The sequence below is a fragment of the Tyto alba genome, unplaced genomic scaffold, assembly GCF_018691265.1.
Source record: "Tyto alba isolate M040663 unplaced genomic scaffold, T.alba_DEE_v4.0 Super-Scaffold_46, whole genome shotgun sequence".
NCBI classification, from domain to species: Eukaryota; Metazoa; Chordata; class Aves; order Strigiformes; family Tytonidae; genus Tyto; species Tyto alba.
In genome coordinates, this window is record NW_024881322.1 from 10,001,644 (window position 1) to 10,026,499 (window position 24,856).

The window sequence follows — 24,856 nt, forward strand, 5'->3', positions numbered from 1 at the left end:
TGCTGTCACAAGAGATAGAGAGCTCACCTTCAACTCTGGATTTAGACAAAAGCTTAAGAAAAACTGCCTGTGCCACCTCTCTGAAAGTATTCAAAGCATCAGGTCTCTAACACAGCAGGCTAGTCAAAACTTGAAAGGGGTTAGCTGTTCCCCCATAAAAAAAATCCAATTTTGTTTATCCATTCTGAATAATGGCTTAAGCACCTACCAAGAAACAGCGTGTAAGCGTACAATTAAGCCAAGAGGATTTCCTACATTAACTGTGTGATGCTGCAGTCAGCATGCCAGTTAATTTCAATGGCAACATTTACACACAGTTAATCTGCTTAGTATTAGGGAGAGCATCCTGCAGATTTCTTTTCCGGGATAACAGAACGTCACTACAGCCACCCGGCTTTGGCAATCATACTCGTAAGCACCGTGGCTATTCAGGACAGGGCTCACCACTGCCTATGGGGGGAGGCAGGGCAAGGGACACAAGATTAAGAAAAAAACAAGCAAAAAACCCCCTCTTCCAAGATGTTTCTGATCTGCTTCTTAAGAGTACATCAGGTTTGTAGATATTGTTGATGCTGCTGATCTGTATTAGGAAAGCTTATTCCTGGGCAGTGAGGGAACTAGTGAAACAGTACTATCCAAAATGTCCCTAAAAAAACTTTATAATGAGAAAATAATTTGTTATAAATGTTACCTAGAACTAAGACAGCAGCTACATTATGGATACAAATAAGCCCCATTTGCAATATCATCTCTAGCAAGAGCCGAAACTCACAAGATGATTTTATTCTAATTGAGTAGGTAGTATTTCCAAGCACCATACTAGTGCACAACATTCTCCAAGCTGAGTTTTCAATCAGACAGACACTTGGCATCACAAAAACACACAAACAAAAAAACCACAGCAGGAAGTAAAGGATACCTGGTCAGTTCACCATGTGTTCATGTCTTAGGGCCCTCTGACTTCCAACTCCACCAGCTCGAAAATCACGAACCTACATTATCTGCCACCAGATTCTGTTCTGTCTCAAAGCTCTGCCTTTACTGTGGCATAGGCTAATTTGCCCAAAACACGTGCAGGAGACTTGTATCTAAGAAACAGGCCTCAGGCATTAACAGCATCCACCAAACCATGCTGAGGGATGGAGGTATGTGAATTCACTTTCAAAAAATCCTATCAAAACAGTAAGGCATTCATTCAGAGCTTTGCTGGAGAGACACTTCGGAAAACTTATCAAGCAAAATTAAAGTTTATTTTGCCATGCATTTGTCTTATCATTTTAATAATCTGTTAGAACCACCAAAATGCCTCAAGATTCAGCTCACTGTAAATGGTTGGAATGGAATGTTTTCTTAACATATTTGAGGAAGACCTAGAAGCATTGGTTCCCATGGTTATAGCTCACTCAGCACTATTCTTTAACCTTGACCAAACAGCTTCCTTCAGATTTTTCTAACTGGGCTAAAGAATAACAGCCAAGAAATCTAAAATTCTTCACGTGTTTATATCATTAAGTAATAGATTCTTCCCTATTCCCATACTACTATTATTTTATTATACCTTCCTCCAAACTGACACAACAACAAAAAAATTAGAGCTATGAAACACACTTTAAGTTAGTGACTCCGTAATATTTTCATGAGAATGAGTTTGGGCAAGGACAAAATGATACCTATTAGAGCTCACTTCTAAGTCAACAACTCAGGAAAGCAAAGTTCTTGTTGGCAGATCTCCCTTAAAGCACTGATTCAACATGCCACAGCAACCAGCAAACACTGAGCACCATCCGAAGTGGCACTGTGAGCTAGACAGAGGGCATCATTTTGCCACAACACGAGAACTTCACACACTCACACGCAGGGGACTGTGTGCAGTTCTGAGCTTCACATCTCAAGGAGGACACAGTACAATCAGGGAAAATGCAGAGAAAGGCGAGGGAAATGCTCAGTGGGATCGAGGAGCTGCCTCCCAAGGCAAGGTGTCCTCAGCTTGGAGGGACAAAGGCCACAGGTGGGAATGGAGTGGACATGCTGAATGCAGAACTGTTGTCATCAAATCATGCAGTATGAGCACTAGGGGATACTTGAAAGCAGTAAGGGATCAGTTTAAAGCAGATGAAGACTATACCTCTTCATTCAGCGGGGAGTGAACTACTTGAGCTGTCACAACAGGTTGTGAAAGCAGCAAGTTCAAGAAGAGATGAAAGAATTTAATGGCCTTTATATGGGATATTAAATGGACTAAGTATAGATGTAGCCCCCAACACCCGTAGTACAACAAACGTGAACCCCGAGGAAGCATGAAGGAAGTGAAAACCATCATCAGATCACAACCCTGAATGGCATTTGCTACTGTTACAGCTGAAGATAAACTATGAGGTTAGATACAGCATTCGGCAGACTTGGTAGGAAATTCTTAATTAATTTTTGGTCATCAAAAACTTTAAGATTATGAGAGCTAAGAGATATAGGAAATTATCAGCATTGTACTACTTGGCATGGCAGGACTGTACTATTTTAGAAGAAATACTGAGGCAATTAATTTTGTGATAAGATTCCTTTTCTGGGAAGCTGCTGGAAACAGGGAGCACGTCTCCTAGTTTTTCATGTTAGAATTTGATGATAGCGTTTTCCTTAAAAAAATTAATGTAGTTGGTAGCTTGGCTGAAGTTTTTAAAAAGAGGAAGTTTTCCGCATGCTGTTTACTTACCCCTATTCAAGAATTACAGAAGCTAGTAAATAAACCAAGTTACAGCAGTGGTTCAGTTTCAGCATATACCAAATCCAGTGCAACTCTACAGCCCAGAAGAGGCACAAACCTGCACATATCCTTCTAGTATGTGGGCTCCCAACACCTTCCTTACATCGGATGTACCAACATGCAGCAGCACAGTCAAGCACCTAACCTTAAAAAAAGTTCTCTCTTCCTCTCCCCTTCATTCACAAAAATGGGGGGGCGGGGAATCCAGAGTTTTCTTTTGTCAGATCCATGACTTGAACCAACTCACCTTCAAGCAGTAATAACTAGAGAAGTGAATGGAATGAAGCAACAGAAGGGAAAAAGAAAACTTGACTACCTTTTTCTCCTGCAACCCACAGTAATACCAACTTGAATGCCACTGGAACCACATCCTAAGAAAAAGTCCATACTTTGCATAATTTACTCATCTTTAGGTGGAGTGAGCTACAAGGACAACGTTATCAGGTACCACTTGCTCTGCAGAGCAGCAGTGGTATTAAACTGTGGGCAGACATCCTCCTGACACATCTAAAGAAGCTCCACCCAAGTTATTTTTAATCTGGATGAGCTCCCCAATTCAAGCAACCACAGACACACAGACAGCTGTACCAGTAACAAGGAAGGGGGGGAGGAAAGATAAGCAGCCCCATCATTCTTCAGTAAATTGGAACGTAAGAGCTGCATACTGCAAAATAAACACCAGGAAATGACAAACTTAGCTGGGCTCATAATGTTGTTGGTGAGATCATGTGGGGAAATCAGAACAGGGAACTGGTATGAACACAAAAAAACCTTAAAATAAGGTTTGTCAAATTGAAGTCAGTTCTTTGATGCAGTTCACCCAACACATTCACCCCCAGCATCAATGAGGGGACAGTGCAGGAGCAGCAGCTCCTTAAGCAGATGTTGCTACTAAGAGAAATAGCTGAAGACCAAAGCCAAGACTGTGGTTTACAGTCACTTTTGGTAAATCAAAGCACAGCTTGTCACCATAAAGTAGAGTCTTGCTTTTCAGTCTCTTGTTCATTCCTACTACTGTTTTTGTGGCATAAACAGTTGCATTACTAGTTGATGAGTCAACAAGGGAACTAAACCAGCTGAAAATTTTATCATTTTGGGGTTTGCCCAGTTTGTAAGGTAAGAAACAGGAATAAGCACTATAGTATAAGCAGGAAAGCAGGCAAGCTCATCTTGCAAGCACCACATTTGGAACCACACTTAGACTTGTTTAAGGCTGCACATGCTCGTGCTTCTCCAACATGTACCTCCTACTCCCTTGCCTGCACCCTTCCTCTCAGACAAAGAGGGACTGAAGGTAAAACATCCCTTCTCCACTTCTGACTGCAGTTGGAATTTGCCAGCAACTTCATTCCACAACAGCCTAAGCCAGTTCCATGAGCAACTGAGGGACACGACAGCTCACAGCTCTTAAAAAGAGCAGTTTCATTCCTCTTCCTACCCTTGCTTTAACTTCTTCCTTCTCTGCAGCCTATTCCTGGACATGATTCAAGGGTCCTGCCTCACCCTGACATTGGATTGAGCAAACTTTTCACTAAGTAAATTTAATGAATTGAAGTGGCACAAAATAATCCTCTCCTTGCCACCACCTCCAAAAATTGTCAAAAAAAAAAAAAAAATGCTGTAGCCAGCAGAAATTGAAGTGGCAGGATCTTCTGGGGAAGGGGAGGAGAAATCAGAACAGTCCCCTTTCAGCAGTGAGCTGTGATGTCTGTTCACTGCACCTTGTGAAACTGCCCATCTAAATAGGTTGTTCTTTAAGGATGAAGATGATGTAAAGAGCATTCTTCTGTCAGCTAGATCTTACACTGAACTGTTTGCTATCAGCTGAACTCAAACAGTCGCACTGTGCCTGTGGTATACCGTACCTATCTTGAAGTAGTGTAATCAGAAATACAAACATTTTCAGAGCATTTCCTCTCCCATGGTTACTTGCGAGACAAAATTACAAACTAAGTTCAAGAAAATAAATATCTATACAGCTTTAAAAAAAACAAAACAAAAACAAAAACAAAAAAACCCCACACTTGATCCATCTCATCAGCCTCAACGTGGATCTAATAAACTAAATAGAAGACACTGTCACACCAAATACTTAAAAAGGAGGCAAGGAGAAGAATTAAACTGTTCGTTCTGGTACCAGAAAGCATAACAGATGGACAGGACAGAATTCTCTTCTTCAGAAAAAGTAGCATAAAGTCCTACAAAATGAGTCCTAAAAGCTAGGACTAATTTGATAAGCAAAGGATGACCACTGTTGTTGAGATAAGCCTGAAGGAAGCAGGATTGAAAGTGATCCAGTGTAGGGATACACAAGTTTTACTTCTGTTCACCAGAGGTATATACTAGTGCCCACCAGTTTTTACTGGTGGCCACAGGGCAGCGTTACCAGCATCCATCAAGCAGGCAGGAACACAGCTGCTCTGACTCCTCATGCTGCCCTTATTGTTATGAATTTCTGCAGGGCTGTGCAGATGCACCAAAATAGTAAGAAATTTGTGAATATGAGGGAAATACCGTATGTCCTATCAGTGGCAGAGAAAAGGCAAAGTCAGACATAGTTTGTTCCAGGCCAAATCTGGATTGGAATCTGCCATTTATGTAGCATTACTAACAAATGTAATATCAAGAGTAATGCAAAATGGCAAATGAGGAGAACAGATCGCTCAGTACATTTCTCCAGTTCCCAGCCTTCATTCTACTTCTCATTCTCTGCTGCTTACAAAGTACCGGGTCCTTCACTGAATCAGAAACCATCATTATCGAGAATGTTTACTTCCAACTCACTGAAGTTCAATTAATCAGGGAAAACAGATGAATACTAAAAACATGAAAGCAAAAACCCTCCAAAAAAACCCCAACCCTACAAGTGGCTCATTTCTTGTCCTGTCATTTGCATACACTCCCACGCAGGGAGCCTCTAATGGCCTGGTGGAATTTCACATGAATATACAATTACAGGTTGTATTCAGCAAAAAATAGGTCACAAGCAAAAGCACCTTTGAGAAAGAACAAGCACCAGGGACTCTACCCAGGTTCCCAGCGTGGGGAAGGCGGAGGGTAGGAGGCTGTCCCATCTGCAAACACAGCAAAGAGCTGAGTAATGGCAACGGAAGCAAGGTGGGGGCAGCTGCCTTTGCAAAACAGTACTAAAGGCCACTTGAAATTAATGGAGAGAACTCAGTGTCTGCTCTCCTCCACTTCAGGCAATAAGCATGTAAGAACGAAAAGGAAATGTCAGAGTCGGGAAAAAGTTAAAAAACACAGGGAGTCCTCAAAGGCATGTAAAAACCAAACACAACGAAATTATGACTGCACAAAAATGGGTTGCAGTCAATACACAGATGAATGAAATGTCCTTACATTTAAAAGATAAGATAAAAAAATGGCACCAGTATCATCACTGTGTGCTGAGCACAGCTCAGAGCTGGCTCACAAAGCCCCTCAGCAAGAGAAGGGTACCCTTTTATCCCTGGTAGTTGCTCAGGTGCAGAGTCAGAGCCACCACACTCTGCACCCAGTAGTGAGGCCAGCTTGAACACTGTAATTCTGCAGCCCCACACTCCTGCAAGGCCCCCTTGTTGATAAACATTCTGGTCCATCACACCTTCAGATGTGACAAAAAACCCCACAGCACAACAACCATTTCGAGGCTACGCTGCAATCTGAACAGCTGCTATGATCCAGCTCCTTCACCATCTTTTTGTTTTTAGAGACTGAGTTTGAGCTAACAGTGATCCCTCCCACACCCAGAGCCCATGGTGGGCCAATGCAGACACACAGATGGATCCCAGGGAGCCAGAATGAAGAGGGAAAACATATGGAAAATTACAAATTGTCTGCAAGGCCAAGGGTGAGCAGCGATAAGGGACCAGGCATACCCACCAACGTGCTGCACGAGCCACTTGAATGTCTGCCCCTGGATTCCTAGCACTGACAGCAAAGGAACACAGTGGACAGATATCCAAGCTGTGGTTTTCAGCTCAGGAACACAGATAGCACACAGAAGTATACACCTTTATACATTATTTTCTACTCTTCACATAGCATTTTCTGTTCTAAACTCAAGTTCATTGAGGCTATAATGCCCCTGAGTTATTACACATGATGTACATAAGCATAGAGGTACAGCCTGGGCAGACTGAGGTAAAGGTGACTTTTTTATTCTCTATTATATAGTACCTAGGACAAGGAGATCCCGATTCAAAAGTCAGGCTTTTAGATGTTCAACCTATCAAAGAAATTCCCCTCCATGGTAGAGTAAGGCCTTTAAAAAGAAGACATGTCTATTAATGTAATTAAAAATCAAACACATTAAAAATACATTGAACTTATGCACTATGCCTGCTTGGTTTTTTGCTCACATAACCTCTTGTTTTATTTCTCTTGTTTTTTAAGAAAGCAGCTAAAATACATAATGAAAAAATTTCCCCTGTACTTTCAAGGGCAAAGATACAGCTAAACCAGAACCCCAGAGGCAGCAGCCCAAACTGCATCTGCTGGAATAAGACCTGTTTCTAGTAGGAAACCTGGCTGACTCAGGATGTGTTAAAAGACTACCCTTACACTGTCTGAAGGAGTTATTGCTACTCCTGTGGAGGCATTTTTCCAAATAATACAGCTGGGGAAAAAAAAAAAAAAAAACAAAACAAAAAAAACCCCACATAACTGCTTGGGCGTTGTTTTTATTTATGTACAGTATAATCAGGAAATATAGGTCAGCTACAAAAGATAAAGAGTTCTGCATATGACAACCAAAACACAGATGCGCTGTTTGCCACCTAAAATCAGAAATATAACTGTAAGCCATGTGTTGACAGTCCCACATTTGTAACATTTTCACTTCAAAGTTTCCTGTTACTTTGTACAAGAATTCATTAATTGCTTTTCTTTTCGATAACTTTAAACATGGTGATATTTTAAAAAGCCATCTCTACCTGGAAGGCCATAAATCAGTAGTCAGCCAGGCTCTGCAGAAATGTGACCTATACATAATGTTTTCTGCACATGTACAGATGTACAACTCATCTTAGAAAGCAGTGAAAATTATTTACTTATTAAAATCTGTCAGTGCCTCAAAAGAGCTCTCCTCATGTCCTAGTATGAGGCAGATTAAAACAACACTGGCTTTAGCAATTAGTGTTGTAGCTTCGTTGAAATTCATGTGTTTTTAATGTTTTAATTCAGAAAGCAACAACATCCTACTGCACACAAATGAGGGGAAGTGTGTAGAAGGGGTGATGGCCTATATATAAACCTCTCTTTATAGCCACTATCCAATAAGCAGTGATAAACAGTGAACAATATCAAATAAAAGTCACAGACATCTGAGTAATACTGGTGGCATTTACAGCTCTTCTCTCTTATTTATGTGACTCAGAGTCAGACACTCTGCGTATTTTCAGTAGGGAATAAACAAACTCGAAGTCCTCTCTGCAGTACAAACCAAAATGTTCCAGAAGACCATCATTTTCCACCCTTACTGCAAAGTTAAAGGCATCCAAAAGCCACTAGACATCCTCTTATGCAGAACAGAAAACACTTCTCCAAAGCTTCAGGATCCTACACATCAAAGGTGGAGGTAAAGCCTGGAAGATTTCTCCAATTGTACAATTGTATCAGGGCAAATTACCTCAACAAGCCTGAGTATTCAGTCCATCCTGGCCTCTTGGAAATAATCACTGTACAACCACGAGCTTAAAAGCCAAGAGGCAAGTTCAACTGTGTCTGGCTTATTGGAAAATGTTGTGTCACAATTCAGGGCAATTAGCAAAACTGTCTTGCTCTTTAATTTGGGTGGAGGCAAAACAGGGCAGCCAATAATTACTTCAACAGTTTTCCTTATGGTGGCCTTTGAAGTGTCTGTCAACTGAAACTTGAAAAGAAAGGGGAAAAAAACACACAAGCAAAAAAAAAAGGGGGGGGGGGGTGGGGAGAGTTGGGGGGGAGTGTGTGGTCCCAAAACAAACTCTGACTAATTGAGGAGGCTGTCTGGGGCGCTAAACAGTTAAAGAAAAAACTGAAAAAACTAAAAAAAAAAAGGCAGCATTAACTTATGAGCAACTGCTCCAGCTGTCTTGCTAAATTTATTCTTTCTAAATGCTTAACTGTGCCTAAGTACCCTTTATTTCTTGGGTAGGGGTAAGAATTATAGCAAGAGAAAGGTTAGTTCATGTCTCAGTTGTATTTAGCAGACCGAAAATAACTGTAAAATGCAAAAACAACCAACCAAAAAAAAACCCCAACCAACCAAAAAAAAAAAACCAACCCAACAGAAGACCCTTACACTTAAGAGTAAACCCAACTAAACTGATAACAAGGGAACTAAGAGGCATCTACGTCTGTGCAGGTCTGTTTAGCTCAAAATCCATTGAGGTTATGGAATCAGCATGCAGACTTCATCAGGTTTTGAATAGTGCTCTTTTACCATTGCTTAGAAATTGTATCTCTGCAGCACTAATGTATACACTCTTTCAAACAAATTATTATTTTTTTTTAATAATTTCAATAATGTCAGCAATTCTATCAGTAATGCTAGGAATGAATGTACTACTTGGTCTCATTCAGAACACATCCCATTTATTTAGACTAGACATTCCATTTTTATTACAGCTATAGCCATTTCGTTACTTTATGCTGAAATCATTGCATCACTTTGTGAATCACCTATTGCCATGCTATCTGGGGACCAAAATTTAAGCCAACATAACATACAGGAAAAGGACAACACAGCAGGCAGGAAGGAGGAGCAAATATTACGTCACTGAAACTTATTTCTACCTGATCAGCCAAAGAGGCTAGTGACATGCACTGAAGGTCTCCTCAGACTTCAAAGAGCCCTTCATGTTTTACATATTTCAATTTCCTGTAGGCCACTTGTCAGCAGAATACTAAACATGCACAAATACCAAAGCTGAAGGGCTCAGTGCTGAAGCCTCAAACTCAACAGATGTGAAGGCCCTGGCATATTCAAACTTTTATTTCCTTTTCCAAACAGAAGAAATCAGTGCAAAATCATTAAATCAGGTCTCTCAGTACCTACCCTCTCACTGGCATCACACTATGGAAAATATTCTATATTTTTATATATTTAAATTTAAAATATTGTGGCAAACATTTTGATGGGCTATGCAAGAATTGTGTTGAATGATTTACGTACCTTCTCTGTGATGTAGAAGTTAGAACTATCAGCATGTTGAAGTGCAAACTGATCGTGATTTTCAAGAGACCACCTTAGAAATATGAAAATAAATGAATCACAAACCGAAATATTAAAAACTCAGGAAGTACCCTTTACATAATTTTACTATGATCAAACAAGTGCCTGTCATTCCCATGTATTTCTCATACTTTTCCATAGCTTTCAATGATGAATTCCAAGGTTTAAGATAAAAGCATGCTTAAAGGGAAAACTTCATTAAAAATATATCCTAATAAATGCGATTTTCCCCTTACATATTTGAAATAAAGCCCTAAACTCAACGATGGTCAAGAAAGAAATTAAATAACAAACATCTTCCTCACAAGGCAAAGATAAAAAGGAAGGGGGAGAACGACAAAGAGAAACTACTTTGTCACTACAGTGACACTTCAGTGCTCCAAAAATAAGTTGATAATGATCTGATATTAATTCCAGAGCTATAAAAAATAGCAAGCATAGTTTTTGCTTGCAGTAAGAAAGATCACTATATCACTAAAGCAGACAAAAAAATTTACAGCACCAGGATTTTGTTATCTTATACAATACCCAACACATATAGTATTAAGTTGATACATCACATTACACATAAAATACCACCTTTTTAACTCAGCACCAATTTGATGAATATAATTTAGTTTCTCCTGTGTGGCAGCACTTGCTTAAAACAGCATTTTTGTCCTCAAATATTAACATATTAAGACTAAAGCAAGATATTTCTCTTAGCTAATTATTAGTTCATATTGCAAGACTTGTGACTGACATTTCAGTTTCTTGTGAGCAGTCATAGAAACTGGCCCAGCTTGCTGTAGCCATTAGACTCAGGGCTCAAATACCAAACCCACAGTCAGTGCTTTAATTCCTTAACCCACGAACTGCAGGGACCCCAAGTGTAAAGCGAGTGGGTAAAATGCATCTCTGTGCAGAAAGGCAATAAACAGTCTAAAGAAGAGTCACCCACATGATGGAGCTGCTTTGTTAGGAACCTTACCTTGCAAGTAATTGATCAAAAATACACTGCAAATTTAAAATCTGAAGATAAAACAACTACGAAATTTTTAAAAACCCTAATCACTAGTCATACAGGATATCTAGGTTTTCTTCACAAAAAAATATCTCCTGGTTGGTTGAATAACTCAAGAAGTATAGTATCTAGTATGTACTATATGGCAGAACTTACCCATCGCAGACTTCTTTTATTATTGAGGACAGTGGCTTTTTCTGTTTAAGGAAAAAAGAAAGGAAAAAAAAATCACCAAATTGGAACAGCCCTGAGCTGTTAAAATATGATTCCAAAGCTACTGACTGCAAAGAACAAAACAAGTTAGTAGCATTTCGTTTTTGCTTAATGTCAAGCTTGCTAGGACCCCCAAATTTTCTGCTGTGTTGGTCTGATAATTTATAAAGACAGCAATTCTACACATATGCATGATGACATTATCAGTCTTTTTTGTCAACATTAGCCCATAAGGCATCAACTCAGCTTCTCAACTGAGCAATCAAAGAGTCTTTTGTGTACACTGCATCTCATTACCCAACAGAAACAGAAGATTTAGATATCAACATAAGCATTTCCCAGGGATGACATCTGAAGCAAGAAGACATTCAATATTTTTAAACCTTCTTTTGTCCCTTTTGAGATATGGTCATATGATGACAATAATCCTCCCTGTCAAGTACACATATGCAGGTTCCCCTCTGATAAAACACCAGCTGGAAGGTGTTAAGCTCCCAGATGTATCAGTTCTGCTTTATTCTCTACATCTGTGAGCACAAGCATTTGGACTGACTGAAAACAGCTCTGTTGCTTTGGGTCCCAAAATAGAAGTAACAGTCTAGTTTGGTGATGTTGCAATGCTCTGAACATTTTTTTAAACACAGGGTGTACATGCAACTGTTTTTAGAAGATTGCTGGCTAAAAGAAAATGCATTTCTATATCCCAAAACGTATATGAAGTTTCATGGCAAAAAAAAAAGATGAAATTTCAGTTGGGTGACTACTGAGCCTTTTTTCTGCAATACTGGGTGACCACACCATGTCACACAGATCTGTTGCTTCATGAAAATTCCCCAAATCACCTAGACAGCATAGGACCCCCTCTCTACTTCCAATGACCACAGCGTACCGAATTCTTAAAATGCAAGCAAAACAAACAAAATACACAAAACCCACGATAAAACCACCAATAAACCAACATTGTTGTCAAAATAAGCTTTTTTCCTTTTAATGCTTATAGAAAACCGGTTAGGCTAAAAGTTAAGTCAGTCACAGGATGCGTTATGCAGAGGGAGAATTATTTTTCCCTTGGCCTTGTTTTCTGAACTGCATCACTGCATAGACAGAAAGCCAGAGACGGGACTCCCTGGTCAGGTCAGGATCAGGGAAGGATTTGTTGTTTCAACAGTCAACTAAGCCATTTTATAAGCAGGCCAAAACATGACACAAGACCATTTTAACCAAACATGAATGAAAGCGTCTGCTGAAAGGATCCTGTCCCCCCTTGCTATACCGTCTCAGTCCTTGGTTTCCATCCTTCCTCTTTCAGTGCCCATTACTATTTTTACATGACTACCCAGATGAGCTGCTCTAGGGAACCTGAGCAAACTGAAAATTGGCCCAGTAAAAAGGAAAGAAATAGTTTTCATCTGGATCACCTCATCTGAATCCCTATGTGCCTAAATGACTAGCAAATACTGGTACATGGGAGGAAAGGCAAGAAGTGTGAAACTGCTCCCTGCCTGCAGCAGCCAGCATGTTCTTTCTCCACAGCAGCTTCTCTCTGTTGTGCTGGCTCAGCTGTTCGCATAACCGCAGCCAGGCTGTGAAGCAGATCAAGCAGATGAGGCACATCATGTGAGAAAGAAAAAGTGTTTCCTCCCCACAGTTTTTCAGCCTGATCAGTTCCTGAGTCTGGATTACTCTGTCACTTCTGTGCGGCTGCTTTCACCTCCTGTCCTCCCCCAAGAGGTTTGTAGCTTCTGCAGTCCTATGAAAGCAATCCCCCTTGTCCAACGGCTCTCTTCCGTCTATCCTTCCTTCCCCCAAAAAATAAAAGCCCATTTTTCAGGAGGGGTAGAGGGAGGAGTGCAGGTTGGTCTGGAGGAGGATGAGGCCAGGTTGCCACCCAGCACCCATGTGCCAGCCTGCGGGTCAGCGCACAGCTCTGCACGTTGCCCCCCCCTCTCCTCAGGATGCTGCTACAGGTCCTGCTCTGGTATTTGCCTACTTTGATAGAATTTATATCTGGGTCATTAATTCTTTTTACAAGGTAAAATCATATCAGCTAACAGGTTTAATACAATGGAGGACAAAAAGAGTAAAAGCCTCTCCTCCCCATTATTTCCCATACGAACTGTAGTTTCCCATTGGAAACTATGACAAAAGGACACTAACCACTCTAATTGGCAATTATATAAATGCTGGGAAGGTTGGATACAATTATTTTCCAAACCATTATTTTGGTACTTCTAAGTCCTCTATACTATCAGCTTTTATGTTCTCTCAATCCTACTCATCTCCCTTCCCCTTTTCCCATTCTGTACTACCTCTGCATTATTATATGACATGATTTGAAATTAAAAACTTGAACAAAAAAAAATAAAAAAAACACATTAAAAAACCCACAAAAAAACCACAATAAATCAACAAGAACCTGTAAGGGACAGTTTAAAAACAAAACCAAAATGAATCTTCAATAACGAAAATTATTAATACAGTCAGCCTTTCATGGTCCAGCTTGGTCCTCCCGTGGCACTACCACTACAGCACTGATGTAACCAAGTACAACTCAGTTAACAGCAACGGGACGGAAAAAAGCGGAACTCTTCTGGGGTACAGAGTTTGCAGTTAGCAATTTGATAGCACTTTACAAATTCATAAATGTAAAATAAACACCACCGCAATCCTAGCCAGCTGCCGCTCCTAATCACCCCTCGGGTGCCCTTCGCCCTACACATCAGTCCCCAGACAAAGTTCTTCCCCCTTCCGCACCAAGCGGGTACAGCGCGGCGGGATGCCGCTGGAAGCTGGGGCGGGCAGGCCGTGGCCGGCAGCACGCCGAGGGGGCCACGGCAGTGCTGGGCCACCCGCCCCACGCCCGGCCACCCCGACCACGCCCGGCCACCCAGCCCACGCCCGGCCACCCTGACCACGCCCGGCCACGGGCCCCACGCCCGGCCACCCGCCCCACGCCCAGCCACCCCGACCACGCCCAGCCACCCAGCCCACGCCCAGCCACCCTGACCACGCCCGGCCACCCTGACCACGCCCAGCCACCCTGACCACGCCCGGCCACGGGCCCCACGCCCGGCCACCCCGACCACGCCCAGCCACCCAGCCCACGCCCGGCCACCCTGACCACGCCCGGCCACCCTGACCACGCCCGGCCACCCGCCCCACGCCCAGCCACCCTGACCACGCCCGGCCGGGCCTCCACACCCGCAGAGCCCCGCATGCTGCCGGGGGGACGGGCAGGCGAGCGACCGGCACCCGCAGCCCCTTCCCAACCCGCTGGCGGCCACCTCCACCATCCCCTCGCAGTCCTGCTGCTGAAGGCTGGAAGAGACATATCGGTGGCCGGATGCAACTGTTTACTCTATGGATAGCAGTGTAGCAGTGCTAGAAGACAAACAACAGTGAGCTAGTAAATTACCTTTTTTTGAACCACAAAAGATGAGGTAAAAACCTATTTCCATTCTCTGCAGGGTACGTCCACACGGCAGGCCATTCAAAACCACTTTTTTTTTTTTTTTCCCTTTTTCCTGGCTGTAAATATTTGCCTGATGTCAAAGAGAATGAACTTGATGTTGTTGTTATTTTAATCTTCACAAAATTATGTTTACGGAAATTTACATAATATCTTTGCCACATTTACAGTTCTGAAGCCAAATTCACCTTATTAGTCACTGTACTTCAAAGAATTACTTACAATCAGACAGTCCAAAAATATTTCAAAGTTTTTCCTTTATCTAAATGAGTATTTTGTGCTAGTTCATTTTAGTTCTTTTGCCTCTATGTCCTCCCCTACAGTAGTAAAAATGTGTGCTTTTACACATGCTGAGATGCTCATTTAAAACTCTAAGAAGATCAAGCTGTAGCTTTAATGCATGAAATAACACAGATCAAAGTAAATCTTATGCTCCCTATAGGAGATAACCCCTTTAGCTAACATATCACAGCCATCTGCACTGAACACATGGGTTAGTATAAAAGTATTTTCCTACAGTAGGTATCAAATTGATATCTGAATTCCAGTGGGAAGCGATAATGGGGCATTATGGCCTTGTGACTTACTGATCTGCACACACGGGGAGAATCCTGCCACTGATACCAAGCACAGGCAGCACTGGAGCTGACAGGAATTCACACACCCAGTAACCCTTTATCTGCACTGACTGGTTAGTACAGGTGCCTGATACGCTGGCTAAGTGTAGCCCCAACAACAGCCACCCCGCAGCAACACCCAGTCACCACTTCTGTGCTCACCTGCATATGTCACGTCGCCAGGTTTTGTGTGCCAAGATGCACACAGGTCCCTAACTTACTCTTCTTCAGTACCTGCCCTTGCTACTTGTGGAATATCTCGCAGCACTTCTGAAGTAACTAGCAGATCACAGACTGAGATTTCCCACTCTGATTTCCTCACCAGTTTCACCCTTTCATGCCTACACCTTGGGTTCTCCACAGAGGTAACCAGTCACTCGGAAGCCCTAAGCACAGGCAGGCAAGGGTTTAGGCTGAGTGAGTCCAGGCCACTGTTTTGTTCCAGGGAACTTGTGGGATGAGCAAAAGAAAGATAAGAACATTCAGTACAGCAGTACTGACCAAGCCCTAGGTCCAGTTCAAGCCATCAGTACGCTAATCTGTGTTTAAAGCACTTCCAAATCAAATAGCAAGTGTGTGTGTGTGTGTACGTGCATGTGTGCACTGTAAAGAGGACAGAAGCCTAAATCTGGGTAGAAACCCATGTTATACGCACAGTTCAGATATACTTTGATTGTGTGATACCAGAGAATTGCAGATAGCTTTCTTTTAGGCCAAAGTTAATGTCTTTCCTTCTCAAATGACTAGCAGAAATTCACTGTTTTTTCTGGGTTGGTTTTGGGGTTCTTTTGGACAATGATTGGGGTATCACTTTCCCTGGCTGACACCTTTTAATCACAGAAGTAATAAGAAAGCCCTTAACCTTTGCTGTTGTTAAGCCTATTACAGAGAAACAGCAGATGCAGCACATCTGTTAATGGAAAACACTCAGCATTAAAATAAAAATGTTCTGTTGCTGCTCTGTGCATCTGTCAAAAAACAGAATCTCAAGCCAGTAAATACACCATTCTGTCTATAATTAATGCTACCATTCTACTAACAGATCTTCGAGTGCAAAAGTCATTTTTATGGCTATTAAAAAACAGAAACACACCTCTTCACAATCAGTGGAGGCTTCATCCGATACCGTCGTACACCAGGGGCTACAGAAACAGGAGCAGGACTGCCTGGTGGCAAACACCAGATGCCAGGACACCTGGACCCTTGACTCACTACTTTGCCACTGGTTTCTCACGATGTTGGAGGCAAGGCCTTCCCTGTAACGGGGAAGTGCTGGAGAGCTTTGGGCTTCTGCCTTCTCAACCTGCTCTGAACCACTTTAGGAATCAACTCTCTCCATTGACTACTCCGGAGTATTAGTGAAACCAGACTTGTTAATTAGGCGTCGGGCATCTGTAAAAGACGGAGAAGAGGATTTCCCTAACTCAGGGGAGCACCAGAGGGAGTGAATACCTGAGGAACGGGGACACCCCAACACTGCAGTAACAGAGCCCATAAAACCCAGCCATGGCCAGGTCAACATCACACATGGTTCTGCTGGCGCAGCAGCACAACCCAAGGGAGGGAACATTCGCACCCCAGAGCCGACAGGCAAAACCCTCAACAAGTGCAGTCTGCTGATGGGAGAGAGCTTTTATTGGCGCAGTTCACAGCCCTTAAGGTGGCAGTTTTAACGTGTCAGTAGAAACACTTTGGTGTAAATATAGCAGTAGCAGTGGCGCAGAGCAGACAAGACTTGGGGAAATCTGGGTGTTCATGTCCTCTTCCCCTTCACTCTCAGCTGCAGATTCCTCAGTTACTCCCTTCCCTCCCCCAAAGACATCCTCACTCCTAAATCTGCATTTCACCAGATCTAAGCATTGCCCCACAGATCATATGTTTAGGGTGCTAAAGTGACCATACAACAAGGAAGCAGTGAAACATTACATTATTAAAAAAAAGAAAAACCCCACAGAATTTTACAGAAACTCCTTACTCTACATCTAGCGTCCTAACACACCGTGACATTCCCTGTTTCCTCAAGTACTTCACAAATAGGTATGCCAAAAACTCCCAGTCAAGAGTACTGAAGAGATATAAAACACCTAGAGATCTACAGCCGTGCATTACAGCATGTTTGTGTGCAACATATGCATGCCACACACTTAAAATACAGTTTAATACAAAGCAGGGCTTTAAGATGTGGCTCTTCACACAACCACTGTATTAGGTGAGCATACCTTTGAAAACTGAATGAAGAAACCTCAAACCCATAGCTCATGACTGGCACACAGCTGGACTACTGGTGTAGAAAAGTCTCTGTGTGAAGGCACAAAAAATTTATACTGTGGGATTTTTAGTATTACTATCTTTTGTACTACAATCTTGGAGTTCTATAAAGAGAATATAATTGAATCATAAAGTGCGCCTGGATACTCCAGCTGGCCAGAATGTGAATGAATTACCTTGTAATTAATTCATTGGTGCGTAACTCCAGGAATCTCGTCATTACACATTTCCTTTAACTATAGCAGAATTAACTTTTAAGAGAGGAGACTCCTGTTGTTTCTTAAAAAATTCTGTGGATGCAACAATCTTACAGTCACATTCAGCCTTCTTTTTGAAAATCCCATCGGTTGCAGGCAGCAAAATTCAGGCTCCAGGGGGGAGGTTCTGACTGTGAGGCTAACAAAATCAGAGCCAGAGAAACAAACAAACAAATCAACCAACCAACCAAAAAACCAGAGAATTAGTGAAATGTTTCCACTCTTTCATAAAATATTATTTCCTGAACATCCTTTATGTTGGAGGACAGGAACACTGGGACACTGGTTCTGCAGGACTTCAAATGTCTCCTATTTCCACTTCTATAAAAAAAATACTTAATGGTCTGCTACATTTAACTAATGCTTCCTAACGCAGAAGACAGCACCAAGTAGAAAGCATAAATATCATCCACGAGACTGTAACTCACTAAATACTTCTATTTCTTTTTTCCTCCCGTTTCTTTTAGTTTCTAACTCTTCTCCACAGCTATTGCCTCTTCAATCTATTAAACTCTGCTGATGACTCTGTATTCAACAGTATAAGACAAAGTCTTTATGTATTTTTCAGTGATGAGGTCCCAGCCACGCACCAAGGGACGTCATTTCGCAGCCTTGAAAGACTCCAACCAACCAGAGGGAATGTGGCTTTGGACAAGCCAGACTAAGAAAGCATAACATGTGATGATAACATTGCCCTTTTATCCAGGATGGCTGTCAGCCACCACAGCAGAGAACCGGAGCTCTAATGATGACTACTCCAACCTCATAGTCCTGTAAGAAAAGAAATCAAATTTTTTGACACCCACTGTCATTAACAATGATTGGTTCATTATGTTAACAAAGCACTGTATATGTGTATATATATATGTGTTAGTTCACTGAATTATATCCAATGCATTAAAACATCTGTATTATTGTTTCCAAGGTTAGTCTTGTTACTGAACAACTTTCTTTAAAAAAAAAAAAAAAAAAAAAAAAATTAAAAATTTAGACTTTTCATTAGTCCAAGAAAGAAAATGGCACATTAAGTTAGCGGACATGATTTCCTTACCAGTTCTAGTAATAATCCCTGATGGCAACAAAACAGAAAGGAATATAAAAATGTGAAATATTTTCACTATGTTTATCTCCTGGTTAGTATCTGCTTTATGAACAATTTCATCTTTGATTTTGTGAACATGAAATACTGACAGCTACAACAAGGAGCAATAAAATTCATTAAATCTAAAACCTAAAAGTTGTTTTTAAGCAAGCCCTACCTTTGGCAAACTGGCTTAAGCTAACGGAGTGTTTTTCAATCTTTTTGAAAAAGCAGCCACCTTTTGACACATCTATCTTCAGGTAAGCTTCCCATCAGCAGCAACCAAGGTCCTCCTTCAGACCAGCTGAGATACAGCTGCAGTGGCCGACCTCGAGCACCAACTCCTCTTTCTGACTTAACAGAAAGGAGCTGCTGCTAGCAAATCCAGGCAGGGAACATTTTTATAAATCAGTGTAAGATCTGCTCTCCCCCCGCACCCCCCCAATGAACTGCTTCCTAGTCCCCTATCTTCAAGAAACTGAGATTGTCAGCTGTTAAAGGCACTGACATTTACTTTAAACTCACGATGTGCAATAACATTGGAAATCTTCACAATATTCATACCAAAAAGCATCGCAGTAGCTCCAGCTACTGCAATACTTTTTGGATAAGAGTTTATATAATTTTGCAGGTTTGTGGGAAAGAGGCAAGAGCCTCTCTCTTCCTTCATCCCCTCCGACCTAAATCCCTTGATTTTGAGGGAGTCAAAGTCCAGAGCCAGAATTAAGTGCTGACACTTCATGGTACAGCCTCAGGTGCAGGGACATATCAATACCTCTTTTCTTCACCACTTGAACGATGCTGGTGCTCAGCAGTGTTGCATACATTTAGACCTGTGATGCTAGGATTGTATCGGTAAACTGCTATTACCAGTGACAGCACTTGCAGAAACTACAGCTATTCTTAGTCCACACACATGGCAGAAGTGATGTGCCACTTTCTTTTCTCTAATTAAGCATTTCACAATCCCTTTTGAACTACAGTTCTCCCCACAGTTTGAGAAACACTGCACTAAATCAATTAAGAATCCCCTAAGGGCCTAGATTTAGGTCTGAAACCCAAAACGATCTGGAAGTTCCCTTTAAAAAAAAAAAATCTTACTGGTTTCCTTTTAATATGCAAAGAAATACAATGACTTGTCTGATGAAAAAAAAAAAACCCAAACTATTAAAATGACATTTATAGCATACGCTGGCAGAAGAGACAACTTGAAAGACACTCTTAAAAGATAAACTTGCTGATTAAATCTAAACCTTAGAGAAAGCATTAATATAAAGTAGCCTGTGGTTCCTCCCATGTGCTGTACTGCATTAACATGAAATTTTCATCTGAGAGTGCTCCTGTAAATTTTGCCCTCTGTACCAGAACTGTGCTTTGAAAAGAAAACACAACTTTTTTTTTTTTTTTGCTAATGTAAAGATTTACATCTGCTAATATAATCTATATTTAATGATCTCATAGATAAAGGTAAACCTGGAGGAAGAGACTCTACAGTCAAGTTTAACTACAAACTATTCCCTTCTGTAGGAACAGTGTTTACCTCCAGTGGCGAGGAAGTTTAGCCCCAAGTTTAAAGAAATCTAGTTTTAGTACAATTTGTGTTAAAACACAAGAGTGGATTTGAATGGGGGAAGCTAAAGTAGTTATTGTCCCCAAATATCCATCTTGTGCCTCTCCTGGAAGCTGCTTCCCCTGCAGCGGGAACAGTGAAGCTGTAAATCCACAGAACAAAGCATCCAGGTAACCTAAAACCAGCAGTGGCTTACCTAAAATCATCTGTGCTTTAGAAAAAAAAAAAAAAAGGCAAAACAACCACCCAGCAGTTGAGAATAAGTTATACATAATGGGCACAAATTAAAGCATGCAAATTTCCATCTGAACACAAGCAATAACATCTCTTATGCAACGGCTACTTCTGGGACAAATAAAGAGAAGACTGGATAGAGTAGTCAGCATCCTGGTTCAACTGTACAGAGCTCATGCGGCCCTACTCTTAACATCTTCCACAGTAGTCAGTGAGAAGATTGGGAGAAGAAGATAACAGGGAGTCAGTGCCTACCATTCATTTCTTCCCCAGACTGCACCCCTAAAATGTCCACAAAAAGATCCCAGTGCAAATTCTGACACCAACCCATTTCCATTCCTTTCCTTACATGACAGGGAGACTTAAAAGGGGAGATCATCCCTATACCCAGCTCCTGAAGTCATAATCAAAGCTTTTAATTAAAAATTATTTTGACCACAGTACTGTGGTGGGTTGACCCTGGCTGGATGCCAGGTACCCACCAAGGCCACTCTATCACTCCCTCTCCTCAACTGGGCCAGAGCAGAGAAAATATCACAAAAGGCTGGTGGGTCGAGATAAGGACAGGGGGATCACTCACCAGTTACCATCACGGGCAAAACAGACTCAACTTGGGGAAATTAGTTTAATTTATTACCAGTCAGAGAAGGGTAATGAGAAATAAAACCAAATCTTAAAAACACCTTCCCCCCACCCCTCCCCTTCTTCCCAAGCTTAACTTTACTCCCAATTGTCTCTACCTCCTCCTCACCAACAGCGCCGGGAGATGAGGAATGGGGGGTGGTGGTCAGTTCATCACCCCTTGTCTCTGCTGCTCCTTCCTCCTTGGGGGAGGACTCCTCACATTCTTCCCCTGCTCCAGCGTGGGGCCCCTCTCACAGGAGAGAGTCCTCCACGAACTTCTCCAACATGATCCCTTCCCACAGGCTGCAGTTCTTCATGCACTGCTCCAGCATTGGGTCCTCCCACAGGGTGCAGCCCCTCAGGCACAGACCGCTCCAGCGTGGGGTCCCCCACGGGGCCACAAGTCCTGCCAGCAAACCTGCTCCAGCGTGGGCTCCTCTTTCCACAGGGCCACAGGTCCTGCCAGGAGCCTGCTCCAGCGTGGGCTTCCCACGGGGTCACAGCCTCCTTCGGGCATCCCTCTGCTTTGGTGTGGGGTCCCCCCATGGGCTTCAAGTAGATATCTGCCCCACCATGGACCTCCCTGGTCTGCAGGGGCACAGCCTGCCTCACCATGGTCTTCACCATGAGCTGCAGGGGAATCTCTCCTCCGGTGCCTGGAGCACCTCTTCCCCTCCTTCTTCACTGACCTTGGTGTTTGCAGAGTTGGTTCTCTCCTGTCTTCTCACTCCTCTCTCCAGATGCAGTTGCTGTTGTGCAGCAACATTTTTTTCCCCTTCTTAAATACTGTATCTCAGAGAAACTACCACCGTCGCTGATGGGCTCGGCCTTGGCCAACGGTGGGTCCACCTTGGAGCCGGCTGCATTGGCTCCATCGGACATGGGGGAACTTTCTCACTACCAAAACCTTGACACACAAACCCAATACAAGTACTAATATTGCCAGTGGGGATTTATGCAGGGGGAAGAGTCTAGATGCTGTTTTTCAAATTTATAATGAAGGAAAGTGATGAAAATGGGGGAAAAGTCAAATGAAAAAACACAAGTATTCTGGAAGAGGGTAACTGAATTCAGTCAAGTTCCTGTCTCAAGGATAAAGCAGAAAAGTACATGAGCTTGCACATCCTTTAAAATCAAGTTTAGTGCATACAGGCAACAGACAGCTGCTAGGTTTACTGCAACTTAATTATCCTCACCTGGTAAGAGAGAGGGCAGTAAATAATATGCAGTTTTGCCCTCCTTTTTGAAAGCACCTTTCCAGGAAAAAGGCAGTTGTAAAACCCTGACATCAAATAATACATTTTAATGAATGAGAAAAAGGGTTACTCACAGAGGCTGGTTCTGAAAATCATTTAATTATATATTAATTGTGCAGGCAAAGAGTCTCTCTAACTCAGTAAGACTAATTTTGTATGATTAAAGTTAAAACCATCATTGGTGAACCCAGGGTCAGAAACCTACAGAAACATAGTGGGAAGCATCAACTAGAAAAAGCTCTGTGCCTCATGAAGTCCAGGTTGTCAGAAGTCATATGCCTGAAGGGAAGGATTTAATGTAAAGTTTAATATCATTTGGTGGAAAAAATACTCATGAGCTCTTTTCAGGCCCAACACCTTCCAGTACACCACTGTCAATCACTTGGTTTCACAATGACATTTCCTCATTTTGAAAATATTTTATTCTCTTCATTACTAAGTAAAATATGTATATACACAGCAGGTGAATTGAGATACTGTGCAACTGAATATAAATAAATGCTACCAAGCATATACAACAAGCAATCTTAAAAAAAAAAAAAAAAAAAAAAACAAACTCCAAACAAAAAAAAACAAAACACCACACAACAAAACCAAGATTTTCCTCTGATCTCTTATATGGTATTTGTACTTCAATATTTGGAATAGCCTCAGTACCTTGAAAGATAAAGAAGTTGCATCATGCTACAGTGGGGTTTTTTTGTTGTTCTTTTTAAAGTAATAATACAGTGTTGTTCTTTTAAATACTCTTTTTCTTGCTGGTAAGGTATCAGAGAGGGAAGAAACTGGTAAGGCAAAGTTTTTAGGATTTTCTGAATATATGTCAAACGGTGGTTGAATGAGCAGATCCCACCTGGGAGGCAGGCACTGGCTGCAAAGTCTGGTCAATGGACAAGTCATTTCTCTTTTCTGTCTTCCTTTTCCCTCCTCCCCTTCATCATCTCCGACAGCTAGCCATCTGAGGCATGAATCATCTCCTCCACTACAGCTCTTCAACTAAATAGATGTTTTAAAGGAAACAGATTGGGGAAAAGTTAGCATTAAGTGAACCAAAGGCAGAGCTGTGTGTTTAGAAGCATGTATCACCCTGTATGCCTTCAAGGCTCATTCCCACATTGCTCCCATCCCTGAAAAAGGCGAATGTGCAGATCTGTGTGAATGGGTATTAGGAAGGGATGTTTCTTTCCCATCTTCATTTCTTGTCACCACACCTGTATTCTCCATGCCAGAAAGGTGAGGGATAAGACCCTCAAACTTCATTCCCCCATTTCCCCCTGCATCAGGAACAGGCTGTCATTAGCCTTCTCCCTTCCAACCTTCTTTTCCCTCTTCTTCCTCCTCCTCCTCCCCATAAAGTGGTATGAGGGAGCTTGCAGACAACTTGGCAGGCTGGGTTGGAAGAGTTCTACCTGATATAAGTCAGCACTGATCTCTCTCTCTAAATCTTATATAACAAAGGTAAAAATAAGGTTCCAGGACAGTAAGCTAATATTTCAGATAAGGTATGAGTTTTTATGGAGAGTTACTTTAAGCTGTTTTGTAAATTAAAAACAGTCATTTTGGTATTATTTTACTGCTGCTTGGAAGGAGACTGCATAATATTTGTTCATTTTTGTCCCTGCTGTACTTGGTGGCAGTAAGCTGTTGTTCATCATGACTAACACACATCCCTTCTTGAACACAGTGTGCAGTGTCTACCATTTGTTATATAAGAAGAAAAAAGTAAAACATTCTTCACTCCAGAAGGCAAGAAATTTGTATCTGTAGATATATGCTTACTAAAAATTTTCATCAAATGAAAATGGAGAAGCTTGGCAGGTCTGGAAATCAAACTACAAAGTGCTAACTGCTTGGGAATGCCCCTTTACTCTAAAGGGGCTTCAGAGTGCCTAAAAATCACACTGCTGTTATTTCAGCCACCCCCTAGTATGACGTTTCTCCAAAGTTCACACAGGAATTTCCCAGGCATGTGTCACAAAAGGGTTAACTAGAACTGAAACTGTTTGCACTACATGAAGAAATTAGGATCCCATTTCAGTAAAACATTTTCAGCATGAATTAAATTTTTTTCCTCTCCGATAGAACTTTATTATTTACTTAGTCCCCAGATACACTGGGTCTAAAGCACATTATGAAATGCTTTCCTTCACTCTGAATACTATTTACAGAAATAATAATTATTCTAAACAGGTAACATGCTGTATGATTTCAAAATGTTGTGGGTAAGCTGTTAAATATTAAAGAGGTTGCTTTCAATATTAATACATCTGCCACAAAAACAATCTCAGAG

General features: G+C 41.8%; 1 protein-coding gene across 9 annotated transcripts in view; it reads right to left on the bottom strand.

The window, feature by feature from the left end:
- Nucleotides 1-24,856, bottom strand: part of ELMO1 (engulfment and cell motility 1) — a 306,368-nt gene that overhangs the window by 233,236 nt on the left and 48,276 nt on the right. For 7 of the 9 annotated variants that reach the window (XM_042806555.1, XM_042806552.1, XM_042806556.1 and 4 more), the window contains 2 exons: nt 11,134-11,174; nt 9,915-9,987 (listed from right to left, as the gene is read on the bottom strand). In XM_042806555.1, coding sequence (XP_042662489.1) covers nt 9,915-9,987; nt 11,134-11,174 — 114 coding nt within the window. Of the gene's footprint in view, nt 1-9,914; nt 9,988-11,133; nt 11,175-11,573; nt 11,639-23,419; nt 23,501-24,856 lie in introns of those variants that run through there. The other 2 variants (XM_032988869.2, XM_032988867.2) reach the window with 2 other exon arrangements.